The sequence below is a fragment of the Epinephelus lanceolatus genome, chromosome 4 (assembly GCF_041903045.1).
Source record: "Epinephelus lanceolatus isolate andai-2023 chromosome 4, ASM4190304v1, whole genome shotgun sequence".
Taxonomy (NCBI): domain Eukaryota; kingdom Metazoa; phylum Chordata; class Actinopteri; order Perciformes; family Serranidae; genus Epinephelus; species Epinephelus lanceolatus.
The window spans coordinates 6,615,009-6,639,418 of NC_135737.1; the positions used below are offsets into that span (position 1 = coordinate 6,615,009).

Genomic DNA, 24,410 nt, shown 5'->3' on the forward strand with positions numbered 1-24,410 from the left:
AAAAACCCTCCAAAAAACACCAAATTGCAAAAAAGGACAACCATGACAACCAGCTGCAAACCTGCAACTAAAATCTCTTGTCCAGTCTGGGTTGACGTACACCTTCATTTTCATGGTTCATTTTCAGCCTTGTTAGTCTGGCTATACTGTATAATGTAGCAGTTTAAAATCTGAGTTCAGTAATGTTGGCACAGAGCAGACAGAGAGCTCATCCTTACCCAGGAGGTCATGGGAAGTGATGGTAATGTGAGTGGGGGTGGCGGAGGTGCATATAGGTTGGTCAAGTCCAGGTCTTTAAACTTCTTCCCAATCAAGGACAGGGCTTTGTCAACCTGCTGCTGCGTACCTGCAGACAAACACAAGTCATTCAATTTAAAAAAACAAAACAAAAAAACAAACAAACAAAAAAAACCCCAAACAAATGAAAAACATGGAGCTCAGCAGCTCTGTAAAGCCATTAGGGGATGTCCCCCTGACTCACCCTCTATGTGACAGATCTGGAACTCCTGTGTATAAGGCAGGGTGGAGATGTAGATCTTTGCGCCAGAGTTCTGCTTCAGGAAACTCACATATCTTCCCTGCTTCCCTATTAACCGCCCGACAAGATGCTGGTATGGGAGGACAGGCAGAGGAGACAAGAGCATGTCAAAAAGGACAGTTCGTTTTGCACAAAACAGCAGAAAACAGAACCTTAATCTGATCTTAAATCTGCTAATTGTCAACTAATTTAACTACATTTTAAATACATTTCTAATCTCGCCATGTTTAACTTCTTTCAAAGGCATCTGTGTATTGTGAACATAACAGAGCACAATATGAAATAAAACTCATTTCTAATAATGACAAGCAGGATTTATGTGCAATATTTTATTTACACAAGCACTACAAGCAGTCAGAAGCAGGTGTAGATTTTGTTACTACCTACGAAAAGATCGGAGCTACCAACACGATGAATGCCAAAATACACATACATTTCCTTCTGCAAACAGTTTACATACATTCTTTCAGCTCACGTTTTATGAATGAGACTCACTGTGTTTAAAGACAGTCTATCAGGTTTATCTCTGTTTTAGCAAGAGAAATACATGAAGCTTAGTTTTAAAAATCACTTGTAGACTCCGGAGTTCAGAAGGCATTTCAGTGAAACCACACCTGCCAACACTCAAACACTTGCTGACAACTCTGGAGATCTACTTCTTCCAGATACACAAATTCATAAAGCAAACGCATGGATGACCTTGCATTCTAAATATTTTCAGAGACAGATTCTAACCCACTGTTTAATTAAAATGTTAAAGACAGCATTACTCTATATTTTCAGTCTTTTTAAAAATCCCATGTTCAGTCTAAAACCAAGGTGTTCATCCAACACTGGCCAACTTCCCTACACTGTCTGTGCCACTGGTTCCTACTGAAGATACAAGTCTTAATATATTGTTTACACAAATATATTGTTTCATTTTTAAAAACAGGCTCAGTGATTCAGTGAAGCGTTACTCAAATAGGAGGGAACAGTGCATTTGTCAGCGACTTTTTCAGCAGCGAATTAAATGTTATTTAAAACTTAAAAGACTCTGTCAAGGTTTGCCCTTGGCCCTTGGACTTGTTGGCCACCCTACACTGGAAATCATTAACTGTGTGACTACTATCAAGAGGAAACAAACTCCATTGACCGGAATAGAGCACCCTTAGCAATATGTATTGTTTTCTTCCAATCTGTATTTGGAAACTTCGATCAGTAGTTGCCAGAGTCAGAAAACTTCACACATTTGTCTCAAACCATTTGGTACAGGGCATGGGGTTCAGTATTTGACTGTCTCAGTTTGGGATGCCCTTTGACTCCAACACTTACTGCCAAAATAGTTATTTATGTTTTTACTTGCACAAACTCACAGAAATGCTCAGGTGTGAGATGTACCCAGAGGGTTTTGACAGTAAAAGCCCAGTCTGCTCTGGCAGATTGTAATGGAGAATAGCGCCACTCTGTGAAAAATCACCAATAAAAGCGGCTTGATACAACCGGACATGTTCTAACAGGACTCCGCTCCAACATCAGGGAGAAATTTACAACATTGACAACCTAGTTTACTTGGTTTCCTGATGTATGACATGTAAACATTTACATCTGCCTACAGCAGATGAACATAAAGAAATCTGTCATGCTGTAGCCAAAGAAGAAAAAACATTTTTAACAAAGTATTTAGAACAGTAAAGCAAAATAGGTTCCCTTTAAACTACTGTTGATCGTTACACGTTGATATTCATTTCAGTTAGTTTGATTGGTGGTCAATAAGAAGAGCCAATCGGGTCACTTAAAAAAATGAGACACGTAGAGAATTTCTCTATGCACCGCTAAAATGCAGATATGTGTGTGTGAGCAAGTGAGTCAATAAACACAATTGTCCATTATAGGTTGGTGTGTGTGTGTGTGTGTGTGTGTGTGTGTGTGTGTGCACTTGAGTCTGTCAGTATCCCTTTTTTAAATAGGAATTGTGCAAATTTGCAGGAAAGCCCAATCAGTCTTCTTTCAGCATTGGCAGTATAAAAACAAAATCGGGGAGTGCGGCAAAATGCCGCATACCTACTTTTGTTTATACATAATGCGCCTTTATCGGGGCAATGGGGGGGCATGAGCAAGTAACAAAACGTGTAGCTCGGCATGTGACGTAAACAGTGACGTACAGTACATGCCGCGGCTGGTCAGTCATTCTCTCATAATTTAGCCGGTCCTTTACCGCTCCCTTTACTTGACGATTAATGGCCTGTTCGTTTGCGAGGACAAGGAGGACGCGCAATTCCTCATCTCCCCAGTTGCTCATCTTTACAGCGTCTTTCAGATTTGCGTTTCCCTCTTGCTACTAGCTGCTCATTCCTGCTATCAGCTGTTTCCTGTTTATCCACCGTCAGTGGCTCACATGTGCGGCGTCATCAACAGCTCCTCCCACAAGTCATCAACAGCCCCTCCCGTGGTGGATGGCTGCCTCGTTCTTTTTAAACCAAAAAGATTCCGCCAATATGTCTACCCTACGAGGCGGAAAATTGGGCACCTCGGATCAACTCGGCAATCTGGCTCTGTGTGTCTAAAGGCTCGCAGCTTGCCGGCAAAATGGCCCAACATTCGCCAAAAATCTGGCAGTGTAAAAGGAGCTAGTGTCACAAGTATGTAACTGTAGCATGTTAAGTTATAATTCAACCTGTGTTCTCCATCAGATAATCAAAAGATAAAAATCTTGTGTTTGATTAAAATGACCATATTATTGGGTTTGACTCAACTAGACTGACTTAATAATGTCTAATGTTCAATAATCTAATGACTAAAATAGAATAAATGTCAATTGTTTCATTCACTAAAACTAACAGTTACTGCTTTTCTATGATAAAGGTAAGAGTTAGTCAACTAAGACTGCACTAAAGAAACAGGATGAGTTTGACTAACTATAATTAAAAATAAGGACAACGTGTGACACGACTGAAACAAATAGGTGACAAAATCCACACTAGTTGCTTCAGTATAATTTATTCTTCTTACTAGGTGTGTTGTGCACATTTAGCTTTTATTCTTATTTTGATTTTATAAAATTGTACATTTTTTATTCCACAGGGAATCTATTATTTGTTAAGCTGTAAGCTGCTCCCATTAACCTCACATAGGCAGCTATGGTTCAAGTTGTGTCTCAGAGAGAGTGTGAAAAGTGTTGCATGTTACCTGCCAATAAATAAGCTGTTGTCAGTTCATGATACTTTTTCACCTCTTAACTTTAATGTTGTCCAATATTGTTAGGCAAGGAGGAGTACCTAAACACGATCAATAAAAGGCTTCAAATAGACTCTGTATTCAGTATTGGTCCATACTGCTTCCAGCAATCAGTGATCAGCCCCAAAAGTCCTGATCTGAGCAGCCTTCATTTAAACTGCAATCGGTCACAATTTTGTACTCACATTCAAGCTCTATTATGATGCTTATTATGCAACCTGGAACCTGATTTATGTTACAAGTACAAGAAACAATTTATTTTCATTGTGAATCAGAAAATAGTTGAGGAGGCCATCCAGCTCCAGATTTGGCCCACAGGCCATAAGTTCACTGCTCTATTCCATTTAACATGATCAATACTCTATAGCATCACACATACACTTGTTTATATCAAACATTAATCTTTTGTTAGGCTGAGAAAATCTTTCATGTTATTTTTTAACACAAGACATGGCACTGACACTGGTAAATAGGAAGCTGCTTGGCTCCATTTTACACTTAAAAGATGTGGTGTATAATGTAAGAGGGGTTGATATCATGTCACACTGAAAAGTCATAGTTTTGTAATTGTTGTCCCAACTTACCTTTGGCACCTCAATCTCCCAGATGATGAGGTCAGAGCTTGAGGAGGCAGCATGGTTGCTCTGGCTTTCCACAGCACCCATAGTGCAGCCGCTATCCACTGAGTCCATACTGTTCACATCAGAGCCTGAATAAACACACACACACAAAATCACCATCTCTACCAGCAATATTCAAAGAAACATAGATGTTTCAGGGTCCAGTGCTCAGCCTGGGCAATCTAATGGCATGTGGCCCACCCATAAGAGGGTGTCTCAGGCATCGTATCACTTTAATTGTGAGACATCAATGTGATACTGGAAAGAACAGCATCTACACTGTCTTCAACCTCACATATCGCCTAGGGTTGCAACGATCTGGATAGATATCTCCATTTCATGATCAACAACCCTATATTATCATCTTATAGTTATGATTTTATTTTGAACTGTGTGTCACCGTCAAACAAAAGCAAGCAGATGGCAAGCAGCTGAGAGAAAAACGATGAGGATAACATTAATTACTCTGGGGAAAAAAAAAAAATAAATCCACAATGTGGAAATATTTTTGATTTCGGAGAAAATAGTGGTCAACAGACAAAACACGTGCTGTATGTAAACAATGTAGTTATGAAATCATGTCACCTGACTGGCCAAGCACCTCACGCTGCTAACGGTTTGCAGCAACATTAGCTTCTCTGTTTTATTGATATTGGGCTGAAATGCATGCAGGCTGAAATTCAACCGTGCTTTTCTGTCAGTGAGTGTGAAAAAGCATAAACGGTATGAGTAGAGGGGAAAAAGTCCACTGGCAGCTAGGCTAATTTATACAATGTAAAAATGCTTAAACTAATAAGTGACTCAGGAAAACAATTGTTTTTGTGTAGGAACCTTGACAGTTATCATTGAGCTGAATATCTTGCTTTTGTTGAATGATGTTGTTAATGGGTTTATGGCTGTTGGGAGAAGTTTGCCTTCAGAGCTTAAATGCCGATAGTCATGAAGTTTTCAGGAAAGAAAGATGAAGGTTTAGTTTAAAATGAAAACTTTGCTTCCAGAAAGGGCTCTCTGACAGAAAGTCCTGAACATTGACTTATTTGTCCTGCTCTTCGGTGGTTACGATTATTCACATTACTTATGTGTTGTTTTTATCTTTTATGGCCAAAAGCAAAAAAGAAAGGGGTGGCAGCTTCTTTTGTAACTGATTTTGTTTCATGGGCACACATTGTCTCATAACCATCGCAGGCCCCTGAATTGCATCAAATAAAAATCGGATTGCAGTAGTCTTTGTGATATCAGCAAATATCGTACTGTTGTCCAAAGAATCACATTGTGATGAAACTGGTGATTTACACAGCTAATGCCACTGGGTCACATGTGGCAGCAAAACACGGGTTTTTTTGTTTGTTTTTTTTTTACTTACAGAAAATTGAATTTTCACACTATGGATTTATACAGACCTAAGGTACCTGTAAAGTCCATCCACAGAAAGTAAAGTGGGACGTTTGACAAAAGGGAGAAACATTTTATTCACTTAAATAAGTTGTAAAAAAGTGACAGGAAAGAGTCTAGCTCCAGCAAAGAGCTAGAGTGTGTGCTTTCAGTGACACCACTGTACCTATGGCCAGGAGTGTACTTTCAAGCTCAAAGTTTCTCATATTCCGTTAATGCAAATTCAGCACTTAAACATACTTTAACATGTTAAAACTGTACTCATCCACTAATCAATTCCAGTCGTTCCTCCTGTCAGCCCTCTCATCATTCTTTCTCTAAATGTTAAGCTGCTGTTCATGAAAAAACACTTCCTGCAGATGTTTCACACTGAAATCCTTCCATAGGTTCAGAGGGTAAAATCATCATTCATCAACACTTAAAATTGCAAAACTTTTGTTTTCTGTTGATGTTGTGTTTTTAAAACACAACACTTCCTGTAGAGACCTTAATTAAACAGTTACAGTACAAGTAATTTTTTACTGCTCCCCACTCACTCATTTTCCCCTGTTTAAAACATATTAATACTTAATCCTGACTATTACTGTGAGACCTGTTTGACAGATTTCAGAGTTTGTAGCCCCTTTTACACTGCCGGTTCAAAACAGGATTACCGCGCCGTTATGCCACCTCACCATTCTGTATAATAGGTACGATCGTGGAAAAAGTGGACAGAGTTGTCTGCCTTTAAGCTGGCAGTGAAGGTGCTGGCAGTGAAGGTATTAACAGTGCCAAAAGTGTGTCTATGTAAGAGAGAGAGCTGGCAGGATGGGACGGGTGTGACATTTTGATGATGCCTTATGTGTCCGACCCACCATGGGAGATTTAAAAAGCAGCTGACGGCCGTTAGCTGCTAACCCAAAGAAGAGGTACAGTGGCCAAACAATGAGGTTCTGGAGCTCCTTACCCTCTGAGCAGAGGATTAGATCAGCTGCCATATAACAGAAATGGCAAAAGATTGTTATTGCCATGTTATGCTAGGGATGCACGATATTGGCACGTCATCGGTATCAGCTGATACCGGCTTTAAAATGAACTATTGGAATAAGCCAACATGTTTCTATTTCATGTCTCCATCTGCTGGTGGGCCATCATGATCAGAGTATGCATGTGTAATATCATGTTAATTCATCTACAGAAGAGACTTGATTAAAATTAGGTGGGGAAAAAGTGGATATATTGATATCGGTAACTGGCCAAACAAATTGTTATATATCAGCATATCGGATATCTGCAAAAAAAAAATTCTAATTATGCATCCCTGTGTTATGCCATTGTAGTGCTGCACGATTTGATAAAAATGTGCGATTGCGATTATGGTGGACAATATCGCGATTGCGATTACAATGTAATTACAATAAAATGTAATAAATAAATGGTATCATGAGTCTTTTTGCTTGATTCAGTGTTTCCCCTACATTATATCAGGGGGGCACTGACCTGACAGTTATTGTTATGGACAGACAGTGTGTCAATGACCATCAACAGACTGAGCACAGTCAAACACACTGCTCACACAGCAGCGCAGCATGGAACTGTACCTACAGCGGAGCGAGCATATGTTGCGTTCAGGCGTTGTCAAGTAAATGACAAATTCCAGCGCCATAGCACAACACAGCAGCATGTCAAGTGGGCCGAACCCGAGCAAAATTTCTCAATTTTTCATTTGTTATGGAGTCCATGATTTCCCTGTGACACTTTAAAATGTTTGCTTAACTGTGCTTGGATGTTGTTTTATGAAGCTCTGGCGGCTTTCAGTTGTCTCTTTGTCTTTAACGTTACACGGCTCGGCTTTCTCTCGCATACACTCTTCCTACTTTTCTCTGTGCTGTCTCAAGTGTTGTTATAGATTGGTCAGGTCGCAGCGGGATGTGGCGACTTTAACTTTTACACTTAAACAGCGCGTCTTTCTGTTCAGCGTCGCCGTACCTGAATCCAAAGTATCGCCATGTAACAGACGTTTTTTTCGCCACCAACTCAGCCTGTTCATGGTCGAGCTCATGCTCTTCTTCAGCGTCTGTGTTGGTCACTGCTGCACGCCGGCTGCACGCACCAGGATAGCTTGTGGGCGTGATGTCAACAAACTCCACACACTACAGGAGAGGCAGCCACGTTCACAGGCACACACGTTAACATTTATTTAGCCTACATTAAATCGCAAATCGCAGCCATTTATGCGGTTACGTAATCGCACAGCCTGACATCACGACTGCGATTAGATTAATCGTGTAGCACTATGCCATTGTTATTGTTTATTATCCAAATGTAGCATTTTTGTAACTGACTATGGTTGCCAGGCCTGGGAGAGAGTGTTTTGTTTTCGTTGGGGACTTATAAACCTATGTGGGTTGGACACATGTGTGCACAACACCAAAATAAAGAAATCAAGAAATCAAAATTAACGTATAATTTTCTGATGAAGATGCGAGATATGCTGGTATTATTCAGGTTTCAGGAGCATTCTTTGGATATGTATACAGCACATTTAGAATATGCTCATTAGTTGGGGTTTCCATTGCTGTTTGCAACACACTGCCTCTTATCTGTTTACAGTCAGCTCTGTGTTGTATGCAAATAAACTCACAACAGTTTGCAGGGGCACCCAAAAGAAAAGCCCACACCTACTTTCATACATTATGAAAGATTTGGATATCAGCAGGTTTTGGACAGGCACAAATATCACAATGCTGACCTTTTCAAGAAGGTGGTTGAAGGAATGAAAGAGGGAGGCTGTGTTCACACGGTCCAACAAGTCCACCACCGGTGGAAAACTTTGAAAAAAAAAAAACTATTTTGCAAAATGACACAAGTGACGGCTCTTCCACATCTCTATATTTTGGTATAAAATAAACGGCATGTTAGGACACATTAATCGGAGTATGCACCGCTGCATGTAAACAGAAATATTAGTGATACATTCAATTTCCAAAAAAAAATCTCAGGGATTCCGATTGGCCAATATATCATCCTCAGATTTGAAATCTGACTATTAATATGAGTATGTGCTTAAAAACCTGAGTATCGGTGTGGCTGTACTCACTTCAGCAACACCTCTCACACTAGTACAGAGAATCAACAGACTGATGACTCACCTCCAGACTGGTCCGTCTCCACCTCACATGTCCCATGGGCTCCATTCCTCAGGCCCATTCCATTAAGCCTCTTTATCTCACACACAGCATCCACTGAGTTTTCCTCAGCCAACACGGACGCCTCAGTGGCGGTCTCAACCAGTGATTGAGGCTGTGTGGCTTCTCTTGTTGACAAGTCTGTAACCTGGATCACATCCATTTGGTTGTCAAACATGCTGTTCTGAAGTTCCTCGTTGCTGATGCCGTCCTCAGAGTGGCACGTACTGCAGGCTGAGTCGTCAGCCAGCGCAGCTCCTTCATCACCTTTCAGTTTCGTGTTTTGCAAAGGAGTACTTTGTGCTGCTTGGTGCGACGGTGTTAGCCAGTGGCTTCTCTGTGCATGGTTTGTCTGATGAACCCTGTGACTGACCTCAACAGGCTCCCATATTGGAGCCAAGGAGCATCCATTAGGCATCCCTTGCTCTTGTTCCTCTGTGGCCTCTCTGGACTCATAGCATTTCTGAGAGGGGCTTGTCAGTAGATGGTGGTGCTGCTGTGCTGCTGTGCTGGTCTCCTGCTGGAAGCGTAGTCTGCTGCTAGCCAGTGGTGAACCGCTACTACAGCTGGGCTGGCTGTTGTCTGTGACCTGGCAGCTGGTGACACCGAGGACCTCCTGGGTGGCTGCCGAGATGACCTCAGTTATGAGTCCAGCTGCAAGAAGCTCCAGATCCTGCTCCTCTCCGCTGCCACTTTCTACTTGGATGTCCTGTGATGTGGTGGTGGAGTCTTGGGCTGCTGTCAGGGCTGTGAAGGTCGGGGTCGGGGAGGTAGGTGTGCTGGTTACAATGTGTTGGTGGAAATCCTGCGTTGAAGGTGGTGTCTCTAAAGAGTCAGCCTCTGATGGAATCACTGTCTTTACTTTGGCTGGCGTCACTGCACAAACGATCATCTCATCTTGTATGTTAACAGCACTGTGGTGCTTTGCCACTTCCCCTTCTGGCTCCGGCCTCTCTGCATCAGAACGATGTGTTGTTGTGGGGCAGGAGCTGGTGACTTTGGTAGACTGGCAGGGCAGGATGACCTCTTCGACTGTGGCTTCTGGAGCAGAGGCTGGAGCTTTGACTAGGTGTTTGTCCAGCTCTTTTACCAAGGCAGGTGTTGAGGTTTTCTCTGGGTCTTTATGGTCTTTCAGTGACACCTGCAGGTGGTCTTCTTTGCCAGGTGAAGGTAGAGTCAAGACTGAGGGTTTATGGACTTCCTCTTGTTTTATTCTGCCAAGGTGTGGGGCTGCTTCTTCGGAACTTTGTTTCAGTGAAGGTTCTGCCTCAGTGCCCTGGACATGGATCTGGGAAATATTTTCATGTTCTGTTCTCAGGTTACTGGCCTGTGGAGGTCTGTGGCAGGGGCTTTCTGTGTCATTTGTGGGGGATACAGTGCTTTTCTCAACCAAACCATTGCTACCCTCTGCTGGAGATGTTCTAAGGCCCATAGCGGTTGGAGCCCCCTCTGGGCTGTCATGGCTGATTAGCCGCTCTTTCTTCCGCGAGATGTACCACCACCAGCCAATCAGTGCAAGGACTCCGGGTAGTGTGTAGGGCACAATAGAGCGAAACCTCAGCGGCATTTCCTCAGGACACTAACAGCTACACCTGGAAGACACACAGATTTGTATTAGTTAAAGGACATTTCACATTAAATAAAATGTATAGCAAATCTGGAAAACCTGGTCTGGATCTACCCGTTGCTTGCATGTAGATTTAAGGGTTTAAGCTATTGTCTTTCACATAATATGGAGATATGCTAGATCCCATGTGAACTCAAGAAAGACTCAGCAGTATCGAAACAGTTCCATATCACCAATCAAATCTTCTGAAATCATCTTGAAAATACGATAAAACACATTTCATTTATATGCTCATTTGAAAACTTGCCTACTCTTGCCACATCCACACCTTTAATTTTAAAACAGCATTTTAAAACATTTTAAATCTCAATACCCAAGAACGTTTTAGCACTGTTTCAGTATTAATCTCTGTCCATACTAACAAACCTGAAAACACATATCACATGAAGATTCACGTACACTTGGCATGTGCGTGCTGATATTAACAGGGAAGAAGATTGTCTATTCTACAGGTGGTTGCTTAGGTGAAAAGTAAGACCAGAGATTTCTTTGCTTGGACCGACAAAGAGGTGGACCTGTTACTGAAGGTATTTTCATAGCAAATGCAGCGACATATTAAAGCAGCACCAGCTCTGAGCATTATCCATCACCAGAGGAAGCCATGGTTAAGGGAAAGGATGAGATCACAGAGTGTATATAGGCCTAAGTATAATCTTTGGACTTGACAAGCTACGACTGATAAGACCCAATGGGAACCGAGCATGGGAATCTGCATCATCGTTTCCAGAAGTCGTCGTTTTTGTCTGTCCACACTAAAATGCGACCCCAGAGTTCTCAAACTAAAACGGGGTGAGCTGCATTTGCAAAAGTCTCCATTTTAGCATTTCTAAAATGCTGGAGTAGTGTGGATACTATGTGTAAAAGTAACAATAGTTATGTGTTTTAAAACAAAAACTTATTGGTGTGTATTTAACCTTGGGCTTGGTGATATGGCTTAAAAGTAAATTGCAATATTTTTAGGCTGCACTCGATACACAATTTATATCTCAATATCTTTTAAATCTCCTCTAAACTACTCTCTAGATTACTTAAATACACAAACATTAAACGAGCTATGGTTACAATACAGTTAATTAAAGTAGCTACTGCCATAATAAAGTCAAATAAAATACTGTTGTAATTAAGGTGAATAAAGTATTGTTATAATTAAATAAATCAAAGTGGAACCACTGGTGCTTTTATTCCGTAGCACGTGGCTAGTCTCAGGCTGGAAGCATTGATGTTTCTGTTGTGAAATTGTAGCTTCTGGTCAACAGCCAGATGTTAGCAGTTAGCAAAAAGTTTAACTGTTATTGTGGCAGCTTTAAACATGAGGATTTACCTCCTGTGAGCTGGGAACAAACAACCAGCTCAAAAGTCCATATATTAATAATATCTGCAAGTCACACTTGTGTCCCATGGTTGCAAAATGAGACTAAAGGGTACCAGTCTGAAGCCCTGCTAGGCTTGTGCCGATTTCCGGTTTAAGCGGTTCGGTCCGGTTTAAGAGCTCCACCCGGTTTAATTCATGTCAACCGGATAAACCGGCGGGGTGGGGGGGCTTTTCACATCAGCGACATGTCAAGGGACTATATTCAACTTATCTTGCATTGTAACATGCATTATGACAACTTAATAAGGTTTATGTTTGTTTATAAATGAAGTGGAGGAGCCTACAAGTGTTTTGGTTAGTTTGACTCAGAGGCTTCAGAGGGACTCCGCAGCTTCGCTCAGCTGTCTGCTGCGAGAGATCAAATTTCATTGGGGGCGGGGAAAAGTGCGAGGAAGTCAGCAGTCATTCAGTTTGTTGCCCTAACCAAAGATACTGGATTACTACTGTACTATACAGTATATACTATACTGTACTATTACTACTATTATTACTGGTTTATCCACCGTCTTTGCCCTAACGTCTTGACGTCCTTCTGCTTCTTCTTGTGTAACCTTGTGTTTATTGGCAGTTAATACAGCATTACCGCCACCTAGTGGATTGGAAGCGCATTACACCTATAATGGGCTTTTATTGGGAAAAATAGCTCAAATGCGACCCCCAGTGGTAAAATTAGGTATATAATTCGATATATCGGTTCAGTTAGATATTTGGCTTTAATCAAACGGGTTGGAAAATTTTCAAACCGGCACAAGCCTAAGCCCTACAGGTACAAAAAGACACGCAACACCTGCTCACACACTCAGTACGTTTACATGCAGCTTGAGAAAATCGAATTAGTGGCTAAGTCCGACTGAAACTGGACTTTTAAACGCATATAAACAGCTTTGTCCAACTGAAATTGGACTATCCGTAGCTTGACTAACACACCTGGATAATAAATCGAACTATTGCTGCATGTATCCGCTTAGTCCAACTGGAGTCAGACTCAGCGTTCTGCGCGTGCACCACTTTTTCTTTCACTGGCTTTCACCCGGAAGAAGAAGGAGATAATGTAGCAGCAGTTCAGTATATAGCAGTGCAGTAACTCCCGGAAAAAAAAAACAAACACCATGACGACCGAGAAGCAGAAGACGATTAACACGTAAAGCATACGAAGCATACAGAGCCACAGCAACATCCATCTCTTTACACATTACTTAGGAAAAAAAGTAATTCCTTACTTTACTTGATTACTCCCTGGAGAAAGTAATTAGTTACAATACTCGTTACACTACTAGTTACTTGTTGCCTGAAATGCATTGTCACGTAATTTGCCAGTTAACAATATAGCATTATACCTTACATATGTGTAACAATCCTAAGGTAGGTATAGTTAACTAGATGGATATACCCAGAGTCGGCTTCACGAGGGGGCACCAGGGGGCAGTGCCCCCCAACTTCATTCACTGTGCCCCCTCACTTGTATAAAAGCATATGTTTTCTCCCATCAGTGTAATTGCAGCGATGACTGAAATCCAAAATGCTATTAGGCTGTTGCATGAGGTGTCAGGCCAGAGCTTCTTGTTCATCGCACAGCTGGTTCACAAGGTAGGCCCCTAAGCAGACTTCCCTCTTTCTCTCCTTAAGTATTTGCAGGGTTTCCGCCAGAGAAGTTGTTATGCCAGGCAGGGGGTGGTTACCGTGTGTAAAAGTGTTATGATTATATTACTTGCCCACTGCCCCACAGTCATTAAGTTCATTTTTGCATATCAGCGCCACATTCATCAAATAAAAAAAAAACCTCAAATTTGTAAAATACTAAGCGTGTTATCAATAGTTAGTAGGCCAACGGATGTTACAATTATAAACTGAAAGTGTGTGCTCCGTTGCAGCACAGAGTAGCGGAGTGAGACGTCTGTCCTCGCTCCTGCTATCTGCTGTAAACACATGAAGTTACTCCCATGTCTCCCCGGGTCTCGGTGCTTGTTTGCGGCAGAAACTCTCCCATCCTCTGGCTCGTCCCCGCATCTGTGTTAGCCGCTGACCAGCTGGACACGGACGACGACCTGTTGGACGACCTGTTGGCAACAGCCCCGGACTCCGGGGTTTTTTCAGAACTAATTGCATTGCGGAGTTTTGCACAGTGGCGACCGGATCTTTGCTCTCAAACCACAAAAAAGATGTGATGGCACAACAGTCTCCTTTACTACATTATTCTATGCTTTCTTTTGATTTTCACATTGGCTAGTCATCCTGTTTAATTTGTCTTGTGATTAAATCTGAACCGTTGAAACAAGTTGTAGGAAGCCTCTGCAAGTAATTGGTTGCTGGCAGACACTCTGTGCTACAATAATATGGTTACTCAGCAGTGCCGTGCACTGTAGAGCCGATGCACTGCTGGTTCTGCCAGCCTGAATAGAATATAATGTCTATAGCCTACTGTTGTGTACAGCATTTATAGACTGAGCTGAGTAGTGATGTGCGGGTCGACCCGTAACCCGCGGGACCCGTAAATGGACCTGCGGGTCGGGCAGCAGTGATCGTCTGTTAAATCGGTCTGTAAATGATATTTTGACATTATTATTATAATCTATTAATCTATAATCTATTACTGTCATGGCATCCGAAGGTACTGATGCGTTGAGCAGGTGACAGTCCGCAGTCGTTTTCAAAACACACTTGTGTCACGCACTCCAAAAGAAACTTGTTGAAACTTTAAACAATAATTTATTGTGCAAAACGGGAGAAACAAACGTTGTCAAAAACGGTTCCATAATTGATATTAAATTCAAAAGATAACGAAAAAACAGCTACAAGTTAGAGGGAATAGTGATAAAGTGGTAAAACTTGGCATTGATCCACAGCCTCAGACAGATGCGCTCAAGTGTGCCCTGTGCACAAGCTCAGTTGGTAGGCTATACAACATTTTCACATTTTTAATGCAATTTAAAAGTTTTGATTTTTACTGATAACCTACATTTACGAACAACAAAAAGACTACATTTAGCACCAAAAAATGTAAAAAACAAAAAACAAATATTGAATACCAAATTTTCATAACAAATACCTACCCATAGAAATGAATATTCGAATATCCGAATATTTGGGTATAGCCCTACACGTCAATAGGTTTTCTGTGACGCTGCGCTTCTCCTACATTCACCACAGCTTACAGCAAACTGGAGATGATGGATTAACAAAATGATGAAGAGCTACATATTTACAAGTAGAGAAAATGTTGATAATTGATTCATTGACAGAGACAGACTCCAAAATAAGAACCATGGACAGCAGCATTGTGTGTTAGTGCTGTCACACCCTCAACCAGTGCGCTTCTCTAACATATAGACACACTTTTTTTTTCATCTCTCTCTCTCCACTGTCCAAGCCCGACTCAGCCCGCCCAATTAACTTAATTAGTCGGCCCAAACCGACCCGACCCGTCGGGCTTACTCGGGTCGGGCTTGGGCTGAAACTGAGAACTCTAATCTGATAGATGTTTTGACTGTTACAAGCTTTACATTAGGAAAATGTTGATTCCTATAATAAACAGGCTTCATGTTCCCGTGTACAGAGAGGCCAAGGCCAATATTTTTCTTTAAGTCCCACTGTGTTATGTACACTGTCCTTTGAGAGAGGAGTGTCACTGTGGATCTGTGGCATGGAGCTTTTGACAGGATTTTAACAGCCTTTTTCTTCCAACATGAAGAAAATACTCAAAGTCAAATGCTGTTTTGAACTACAACAGCAGCCCCGGAATCTCCTGTGGCTTAGAGATTAAGTCGCCAACTGTGAAACACAGCATCCCCAATTAGGGTCAAAATTAGGGATGCTGTGGGTCATTCCCCCCATTCTCTCCCCTCAATTCTTGTGATCTCTCTCTACTGTCATCTCTAATAAGGGGCATACAAATACAAATACCCCCTTCAAAAGTTAGTTTATTCAACACGCTCCACTGTGCATGCAGCAAACAGGATCAGAAAAGAGACTGAGATTTATACAGCCAATAACTCCGCAAAAAAAAAGCTCAGACTGTGCCTCAATCGTGATTCTGCAATTGGCTTGGGACAACCCTACTGAGAACTATAAAAGGTGCGACTTGTCTCTCACTGAAGACAGCAAAGAAAGTAACAGGAGAATCGGGGACATGTCAATCCAAGCCAGCTGGTACTTTCTTTAGGGCTGTCCCAAACTATTATTTTTCTAACGATTAATCCAGCAATTATTTTTTCAATTAATTGACTAATCTAACGATTATTTTTTCGATTATCGATTATTTTTCCATTATTTGATTAATGAGGCAATTTAAACAATATGAATACCAAAACATTTCTTATTAACATTTATTGAAACATCAGTGTTTCCCCTTCCATTATATTAGCTAAATAGCCCAAGTGAGACAATTCTAACACAGCCCGGCACTGTGCACACAGTCAATGGAGCGGAGCCTGTGTTGCATTCAGGCGTTATCACAAATTCCAGCACTTGAGTAGGCAATAGCACAATAGCACAGCACTGCTGCTGCTGCCGCCGCCGCCGCCACCGCCACCGCCATTTTTTTGTTTGAACCAACGTGTCGACGCTAATCATTCGCATCAATGTATTTACGTAGACGATGACGTCGACACCTCGCCCCAACCCTAACCTTCTTACATCAGTCTCAGGCAGAGTTCAAACCACCTTTAGCTCTGCATGAGCAGCAGGGGTGCTACTACAGGGCACAAGCAACACAACACATTGTCATCCAGCAAGACGCTGCATTGGCCAGTCAGATACATGCACACATTCCTGGCGGACTGCTTGAATACCACATTTCTACTGTTTCTACTGCGATCACTTGCCACGAAAGATAAAAAAATTGCCATTAGATATCTTTACTGTAGACTTGTCAAAAATATTGATTTATCGATCCATATGGATTCTGACAAGTCATTGCCATGTTATTTCTTTTAATAAATTTTATGCCATTAAGTGTATATAGATATATGGTTTATAGTGTGTATATAGTAGATGCCTTGTAGCGCACTCTACTGCCTGAGAAACACATGGCAATCCCAGCTGGGTGGTTCATTTTATCTAAAGCTTTCACACTACTTTTGACTACCGAATCATGTTCTGTGTAAAATACTCAAAGAATGAAACACATCAACAACACAGGCTGGGTTGAAGGGGTTACAAAATAATCAGCCTGTACTGAGGAAATCAACCCTAACTGAAGACTATGGAACAGCCCTCTGCATACCCAATTCCTGGTGTGTCGCCTAACAGGAGGTGACACTCTGTGCATGTTAAAAAAAGGCCATGTACACATGCCTTTCCTTAACAAACCTGGCCAAGCCTGCCTCCACCAGGGGGAAGGCATCACATGGTCGGGACGTGACTCAATCATATCCTGCCATGCTTCTAGACACAACTGTCATTGGCAGCTACACACACACAGGCACACACATATATATATATATATATATATATGGACTTTTGACCTCTATGGCTGCTGGCACTCCCACCTGCTCTACGTAATCAGCTGCTGGCCCTCTGCAGGCAAGCAGCACAGTACTAGGAAATATACTTTCTACATAAAGTGGCCTAACAACAGAAAAAATAAGATAGCGATTAATGTGTGTTTATAAAATAGGCCCAACACTGTGCCATATTCAATAAAGTAACACCATTTGGAAAACTGCCTGGGATCCTGTTAGCTTAATGGTTTATCTGTCTGAAATACATTTCTGAAAGCTCCAGAGTATTCCATGAATTCAATGAGCAGTAGGTATTCTCCTCTAAGAATGTCAACATTTAGGCCAGAGGGTGCAAACACTTGAATGTACCGAGGCTGTGGCCCCTGTCTTGAATAATGCATGGCCGTGAAGACTCACTCCCAAAGAGATGAGAAATATTACACCATCCACACATCAGGGTGATATGTGGATGATTCGATTGTTATTTACAAGTGCATAAAATAGAGAATTTCTAGACAATTTCAAATGTATAAATTGCACACCAACTTTGCTTGCATTTCTGAAAAATGTTACTGCAAACATAATCTTGCAAACATTTCATATTTGGCATTTGTACATTTGAGTCAACAATTTCTGCACACTACACACAATTCCCACAATCAGTTCCCTCAAAATGATTAGGCCAACAGTGTAGAGGCACTGTCATGAGTCACTGTAGGAACTAATGTTACAGGTTGTTGAAGCAAGTCAGGTCAGTTAAGAAGAAACACCAAGAGCTTTAACAACTGGATAATATTTATATTTTAGTGATGCAATATCTACAAATTGCTGAATGAATCCCCTCATATTCATTCCTTTTCCTCGCCCCCTTGAAACTCTTGTAGACAGCTTTGATGCTATGTTGCAGCGCTCCTCAGTGTACAAAAGTACAAGTTGAGTACAGCGGAGCTTCTGGAGTTTAATGCAGATTCATGTTGATCTTTAACCGACACACATGAATATATCCTGGGTTTGACTACTTAAAAAAAACACTGTATTTGACTCCACTTATATCAATTCATATCATGTACAAGAATTATCAGTGTAAGGAAACTAATCAAGTAGTTTATCAAAAACAAATTTACAGCACAGTTACACGAGTGAAATTAACACCGTCTAATATTCACCTCCCGTTCACTTCCATTCAGTGCAAGCAAAGGGGTGGATAAAACATTTGCTTCTGGTGGCAAAACAAATTTGCGTCTTTGCGTAACGTGGAGTTCAGCTTTGGTGAACTGTGACCAGCAAAATCGCCGCTTCAACCAAAAGCAAAGTACGCGTGGAGGAGACATCGACTGTTGCTGTGTCTTACCAGCTGATACTGGGTGATAATGGCCATGAAAAATACAAAATGCCCCTCATGAGAGATTCTGCCTGGCTGGCAACAAGTCAGGGACTGGGCAGGGAATGTAAGAAAATGGAATAACATCATATTGTCAACCTACTTCACATTAGGTAGCAAACATTTAGCACAAATAGTGCCTCAGCAGGCGATGGTTGGCCGATCACCTGCATTTGCTCATGTGTGACCATGCCCAATACAGTAAGTTGCCTTTTTTTTTTCAACTGAAGAGAAAAAAAAATGTTTTACACAAGGTGACAGTGTCATAGTGCAACTAACAGGGAAGCTTTCAATCTTTGAGGTAAATATAAAATGATACGTCAAGATGGTGTGTGGAAAATTGCTATCATATACTCTCTGTATTGAAGATGCAGTTGTTTGTGCTCGTCTCCTTCACCGATTGTTGGAACTTGAAAACTGTTGCTATTGCATTATGACAAGTATTAAAACAGCAAACAGCAGAAGCACTCCAATGACCTAATATTAATATGTTTATATAAAAATATATACATATATATCTCATTGCCTGTAAAAAATACTGAAATCATCAGTTACTAGATATTGATAAAAAAAAAGACTAATATTGTGGTGTGTATGCCAGTCTGAAATTTATTCTGTTATTTTTGGTCAAAGCTACTGCATTCAGGTAAGTTCTCCTTTAAGATTAATTCAGGGCTGAACGATTAATGCATTCAAACCGACACTTGGAAGTTTAAGATCACAATTTTCAAATCACAAAAGCTGTGACTAAAAAATACCAAAAAGTGATGGAAACAGCTGGCCCTGCTGGTTTCACATGCACACACACTGCTCCATGTGACTAAGGGTAGATGAAAAAACCACTTGGGCAATGCCACGTCAAGCTTTGATGCTCACAGTACTACTGCGTGAAAATGGCTATGGCTTGGTTTGAGTGCAATTCACATGTTTACATCTTACGTTGTTTGCTGCAGTGAGTGTGGTTCAGCGAGAGAGTTACAGTGGATGCACTGAGAGCAGACAGGTGTTGGTGATCGGAGCAGAGTCTGTGTGCTTCCTGACCACAGTCTGGAAGCAAGAAAGGTTAACAGCATATTTACAAGGGAGGCGAGTGGTGCAGCTATCGTCAGCGTGCACTTTAGTTTGTGTGACTCGTTACTGTATCTGACTGGTGATCTGTAAGATTCCAGACTAATTTTTACATGTTAATGTTCACATCCCACCTGTTGTTCCACGGTGCTTAAATGGTCTTTATTTAAGTTATGTCATGATGATTATAATAGCTAAATAAAGTTATCAATATATATAATATTAATAAATGTAATTTGATGTAACCACGTAGGCCTGGCCAAAATGAAAAAACACAGTGTATATGTTGACTGTGTCCAATGCTGGGCTGGTAATACTATAAAATGATTAATTGTTGTATATAGTGAATAATACAGAAGATAAGTAACTTGATTTGAAAAATCAAGGATAATGTGGAATTTGTTTTTTCAACAAAAGGCTGCTGTTAGATGTTGGAGTGTTCTTGAAAGCACCACCAGGAAGAATTTTAAAAACTCACTGCCTGATACAGCATGGCCACATGTTGCATTAGCAGTATTGATGTAGAGAACAATCTCTAAGAGACAACATACAATTTACTATTATAGCAATGATTTAACTGCTTTATCTTTTAATGGAGTTCATACATGATCAAAATATGTGCTTTTTCTAAAGGAAAAAAAAGCTTCATTAAAGTGATTGACCTGAGCACAACCTACAGCATGACCTAACTGAATCAGGTCATTAATCACAAACCAAAGACAAAAACTCATCAAACTTAAATAGTCCTCACTCAACAATGCTACTCTGCCTTTTATTTTTCAACTATTTCCCAAAGTGAAGTGCAAAACATAATAATTGTATGAAATAGACCGGTTATATGGAGGATATAAATTACAAGACATGCAAAGCACTTAAAAACAAAGCCTAACCAACCAATTATTAAAACTGTAGCCTGCAAATGTGTATAGCAAATAGAAAAGTCAAATGGACTGTCATTGAGATCCAAGAATATCATATCTGTGTGATCAAGGGTTAAATGTATGTGCGGTATGTTCACTCTAATGACCTGCTGATGATAGGTCAGCAGTTCAGTTTTGCAACGGATGATATGACAAGAACTGCCTAAGAGTGGAGTCTTAACTGAGTGTTCTGGGGTCCTCAGCCCCCAAATTTAGCATGAATCACATCTGACAATGTTAAAAATCACACATGTAATTCAAACTTTAACCTCAAGTGTTCACAGTACAATACAATTTAATATTAAATCAAGTGACTATCACACAGCCAACATCAACTGAAATCTTTCCATCTGGGCACCTAAACTGAAACAGAAAGGTACTGATGAGCTGTTACACTGTATATGTGCCTGTGAAATGGTGGCCCACACTACACTCACCTTGAACAAGGTTACTACAGCAGTTCAGCAGTCAAACTAATCTAGAGCTCTCCTTACAGGTCAGACTGGTGTTCACTATGGCTTTTCTTGACCTTAAAGTCAGGATTTAGAGGGTGACCTTGGCATTCAGATAGGGGAGTGGTCAGGCTCTATCTAAATGTTACACCCTACAACGTGCTGAGCACAGGCAACCTAAGCAGCTTGCACGATGGATACAGAGCAGCCTTGGTATACCTGTCACTCTAACAACACACTTTCACTTTATACAAACCTGTCATACTAAAGAATATAATTTCCTCATAGGTACAAGCCTAATAGCACGTCTTATGAGACTAAACGTTATCACGAGTTAGGAGAATCACATGTTAGTTAATTACGACATGTACACAGTAAAGCAGACTACTGTGTACCTGTGAAACTCGACTTTTAAAAGAATTCGTTCACACCGTTGGCAGACGTGAAGGTTTAGCCGGAAACGCAGTTTTTAAAGGTGTCATCTTAAAACCATTAACACCAACGTGGGAAATGTGTGCAAGTCGAACTGCCATTGTACCAGCACATTACCGTAATATTTAGAGGTTTTAAGAGTCGATGTGTGTCTGTGCCGAGACCGCACCAATACGCTGTCTAATTTTGTATACAGCCTAGCCAAAAGATAGGCTCGAACATACACTGCTGGTATCAAGTTTTAACTCAACTAATTAGCGTTAATGTTAGCTACAACAACAGGCTAATCCTTCAGTTCAGCTGACCGAGAACCAAAACCCAACGGAAATCTCTTATCTGCCGTCTACAATCCCATAACACAATGACAAGTTACACCGTGACTTACCGGAGTGTCAACTGTGCACGAGGGTAATAATGCCAACTTTTAACGACTTAATGCTAGCGTTAAACCATTACAGCTAGCTACATGCTAATAATGTCAACTATATGACTGTGTACCTCACAATAAACAGTCCCAATTCTGTTGCCTCTTTCGAGTCGGGTGTTAATAACGTTAAGCTAAATCTCCTCTAAAAAATATCGTAAAACGTTACGACCATTTCATCTCAAGATGTGCCGGCTAATGGAATTAGCTAGTCGGCTAGCAAGTACACAGACCACAACGTTAAACTGCACTCAGAATCCTGATGTTTTACTGTTGCCTCGCAGTGAGATAGGGGAAGGTACGTTATGCATATCAAAATACAACTCAGTGCTTTTTCTCCCAATTCACACGAGTCTCTTTCCCTTTGCACACCTCCATACACCTATTCAGCTTTCATGTGCCATTGCTAACATGGTATACAACCCATCTCTGAAAGATAGAAAAAACTAAACTAGTGGGCGGTAAGTTAGCAAGCAAGGAGAACAATTTATAAACACTGTAACTTTATGTGTGGCCCTACGTGACTTATTTGAATGCCGAATTTATCACAAAACACTTCTTAACCACAAAAGAACTTACGTTTAGTACTAAGATGCACAACTTGCTGGCAGTAAGGCTGAACGTGTTAACTGAGAGATATACACAGGGAGTTTGGTGTAACATTGTCGGGAATGAAATCCAGTACTAGAGGTGGTTGTGACCTAACGCTAACGTTACACTATAGGGAATAAAGCATGGCCGGTTAGGAGGCCGCAGTGCCGGATACAAACTATGAAGTTAGCAAGCTAGCCTCACACATTGGTTCCAGTGCCTTACGGTCTATGAACCAAAACATGAATTAAAATGTCAGGGCAGCTAATCGGAATTTCCACATCATTTTTGTCCCAAAGACGATGAGGTTGGTTACATCACTAAAGCCTCGTGCTTAAGGCCATTTTAGAGTTTCACTTCACCGACTTGACCATCGCGTTAGGCCACAACATCAAGGCAATGCATCACACAGCTTTAAACGCAACCAAATACACCAGCGAGGGCTTGTCCCAGACTGACGCAGGGTTTAAGGACGCTTCAGGAGTGCTTCTGTCCTGCATGGGCCTCAGACCTTCGTGTTAGCTTGCTAGCCGGCCTGGCGAAAATGATTCCCAACTAACTTGCGTTCTCACTGCTGACAAACTGTGCGCATTTGTGACTATTTAAGACACATGTCACTGTTGTTGGTAAGTGCATAGAGACCATACGAGAAAAGGATTTAGGGTAATCTAAGTTACACAACAGGGAAAGAGGCTAGCAGGAGTGTGCTTACTGTTAAGTTAGAGAAAGATGTGTAGGCTAGTTGTTCAATGACATGGGATTACTGCACTCAGTCGGTGACACAGTAAACCCTAGACAGCTTGCAGAGACGCGTGAAAATGTCAATGAATGGGGTTTTGCACACTGTGCGTGTGTTACACCCCTGTGAGTTGATTTGAACTAAGTCACGCTGTGTGAACATGATGCAGATGGCTACAGGCTTGCATGGTCTTTCCCCTTCGTTGCTAAATTCGCTCTTCCTTCTCCAGTTTTTGGTTTACTTACGGTATTTCAGGATCCTCGGTGCCGCCACGATGAGGGCAAGACTGATTATGTGAGTTTTCAAACGTGTCCCTGTGGAAAGTCAGCCTCTCCTCCCCACGTGTAGACCGACGAGCAGCACCAGTCTAAAAAAAACAGACTAAACAGCTGGTCAAGTCTCGCGACACTCCGGTGTGTAGGCAGGTTGTAGTCTCGCGTTAACTGAGAATGCAGTAAAGTCACCTATTTCAGACATGGACCCCTTAACGTTAATCTGATGGCAATATAACTTGCTGATCTCGTCTGAATACGCGCCCTGTTCACATTTACGCAAGAGTCGACGGCAGTCTTAGGTTGTAAAGAATGTGAAACATTTTTATATGACTTTGGACACGGCAGCATCTGAACTAAAAGCCGTCAGATCGGGGGTCAAACACATACACGCACTTACACACATGAAGTGAGCGGGAAATGTCTTCTATGATGACTGTAGTAAACCTACATATATTGTCTCAATCGTCATGTCTCATGCACAAAATCACGCTGGTGAAACCAGGGGCGTAGCACCAAATACTGGGCCCTCTGCATAAGTCTCTGTGGGCCCCCTGCCCCTGCTGTCTTTTCCCTCATGATGCACCTTGTGATTTTTTTTTTTTTACAAGGTTAGTTTTCTTTCTTCCCCTTTCCTTTCTGTCTTTTCTTTTTTGGAATCCCGATTGCCCTTTCTTGGGGAAAGATGTGAACTCACTCAGCTCTATGTGCATGTAGTGCAGGGGTGGGCTAAACCTTTTTGCGCCTTCAAAGGGTGAGGG

At 41.4% G+C, this 24,410-nt stretch overlaps 1 protein-coding gene across 1 annotated transcript in view; it reads right to left on the reverse strand.

Moving 5' to 3' along the window:
• akap1b (A kinase (PRKA) anchor protein 1b) overlaps positions 1 to 23,759 on the reverse strand; it is a 37,632-nt gene extending 13,873 nt beyond the window's left edge. The window contains exons 1-5 of the mRNA XM_033631245.2: positions 23,623 to 23,759; positions 8,898 to 10,525; positions 4,339 to 4,463; positions 482 to 608; positions 219 to 346 (exon numbers count right to left, since the gene is read on the reverse strand). Coding sequence (XP_033487136.2) covers positions 219 to 346; positions 482 to 608; positions 4,339 to 4,463; positions 8,898 to 10,500 — 1,983 coding nt within the window. The 5' untranslated portion in view covers positions 10,501 to 10,525; positions 23,623 to 23,759. The remainder of the gene's footprint in view (positions 1 to 218; positions 347 to 481; positions 609 to 4,338; positions 4,464 to 8,897; positions 10,526 to 23,622) is intronic.
• Between the last annotated feature and the right edge of the window lie 651 nt (positions 23,760 to 24,410).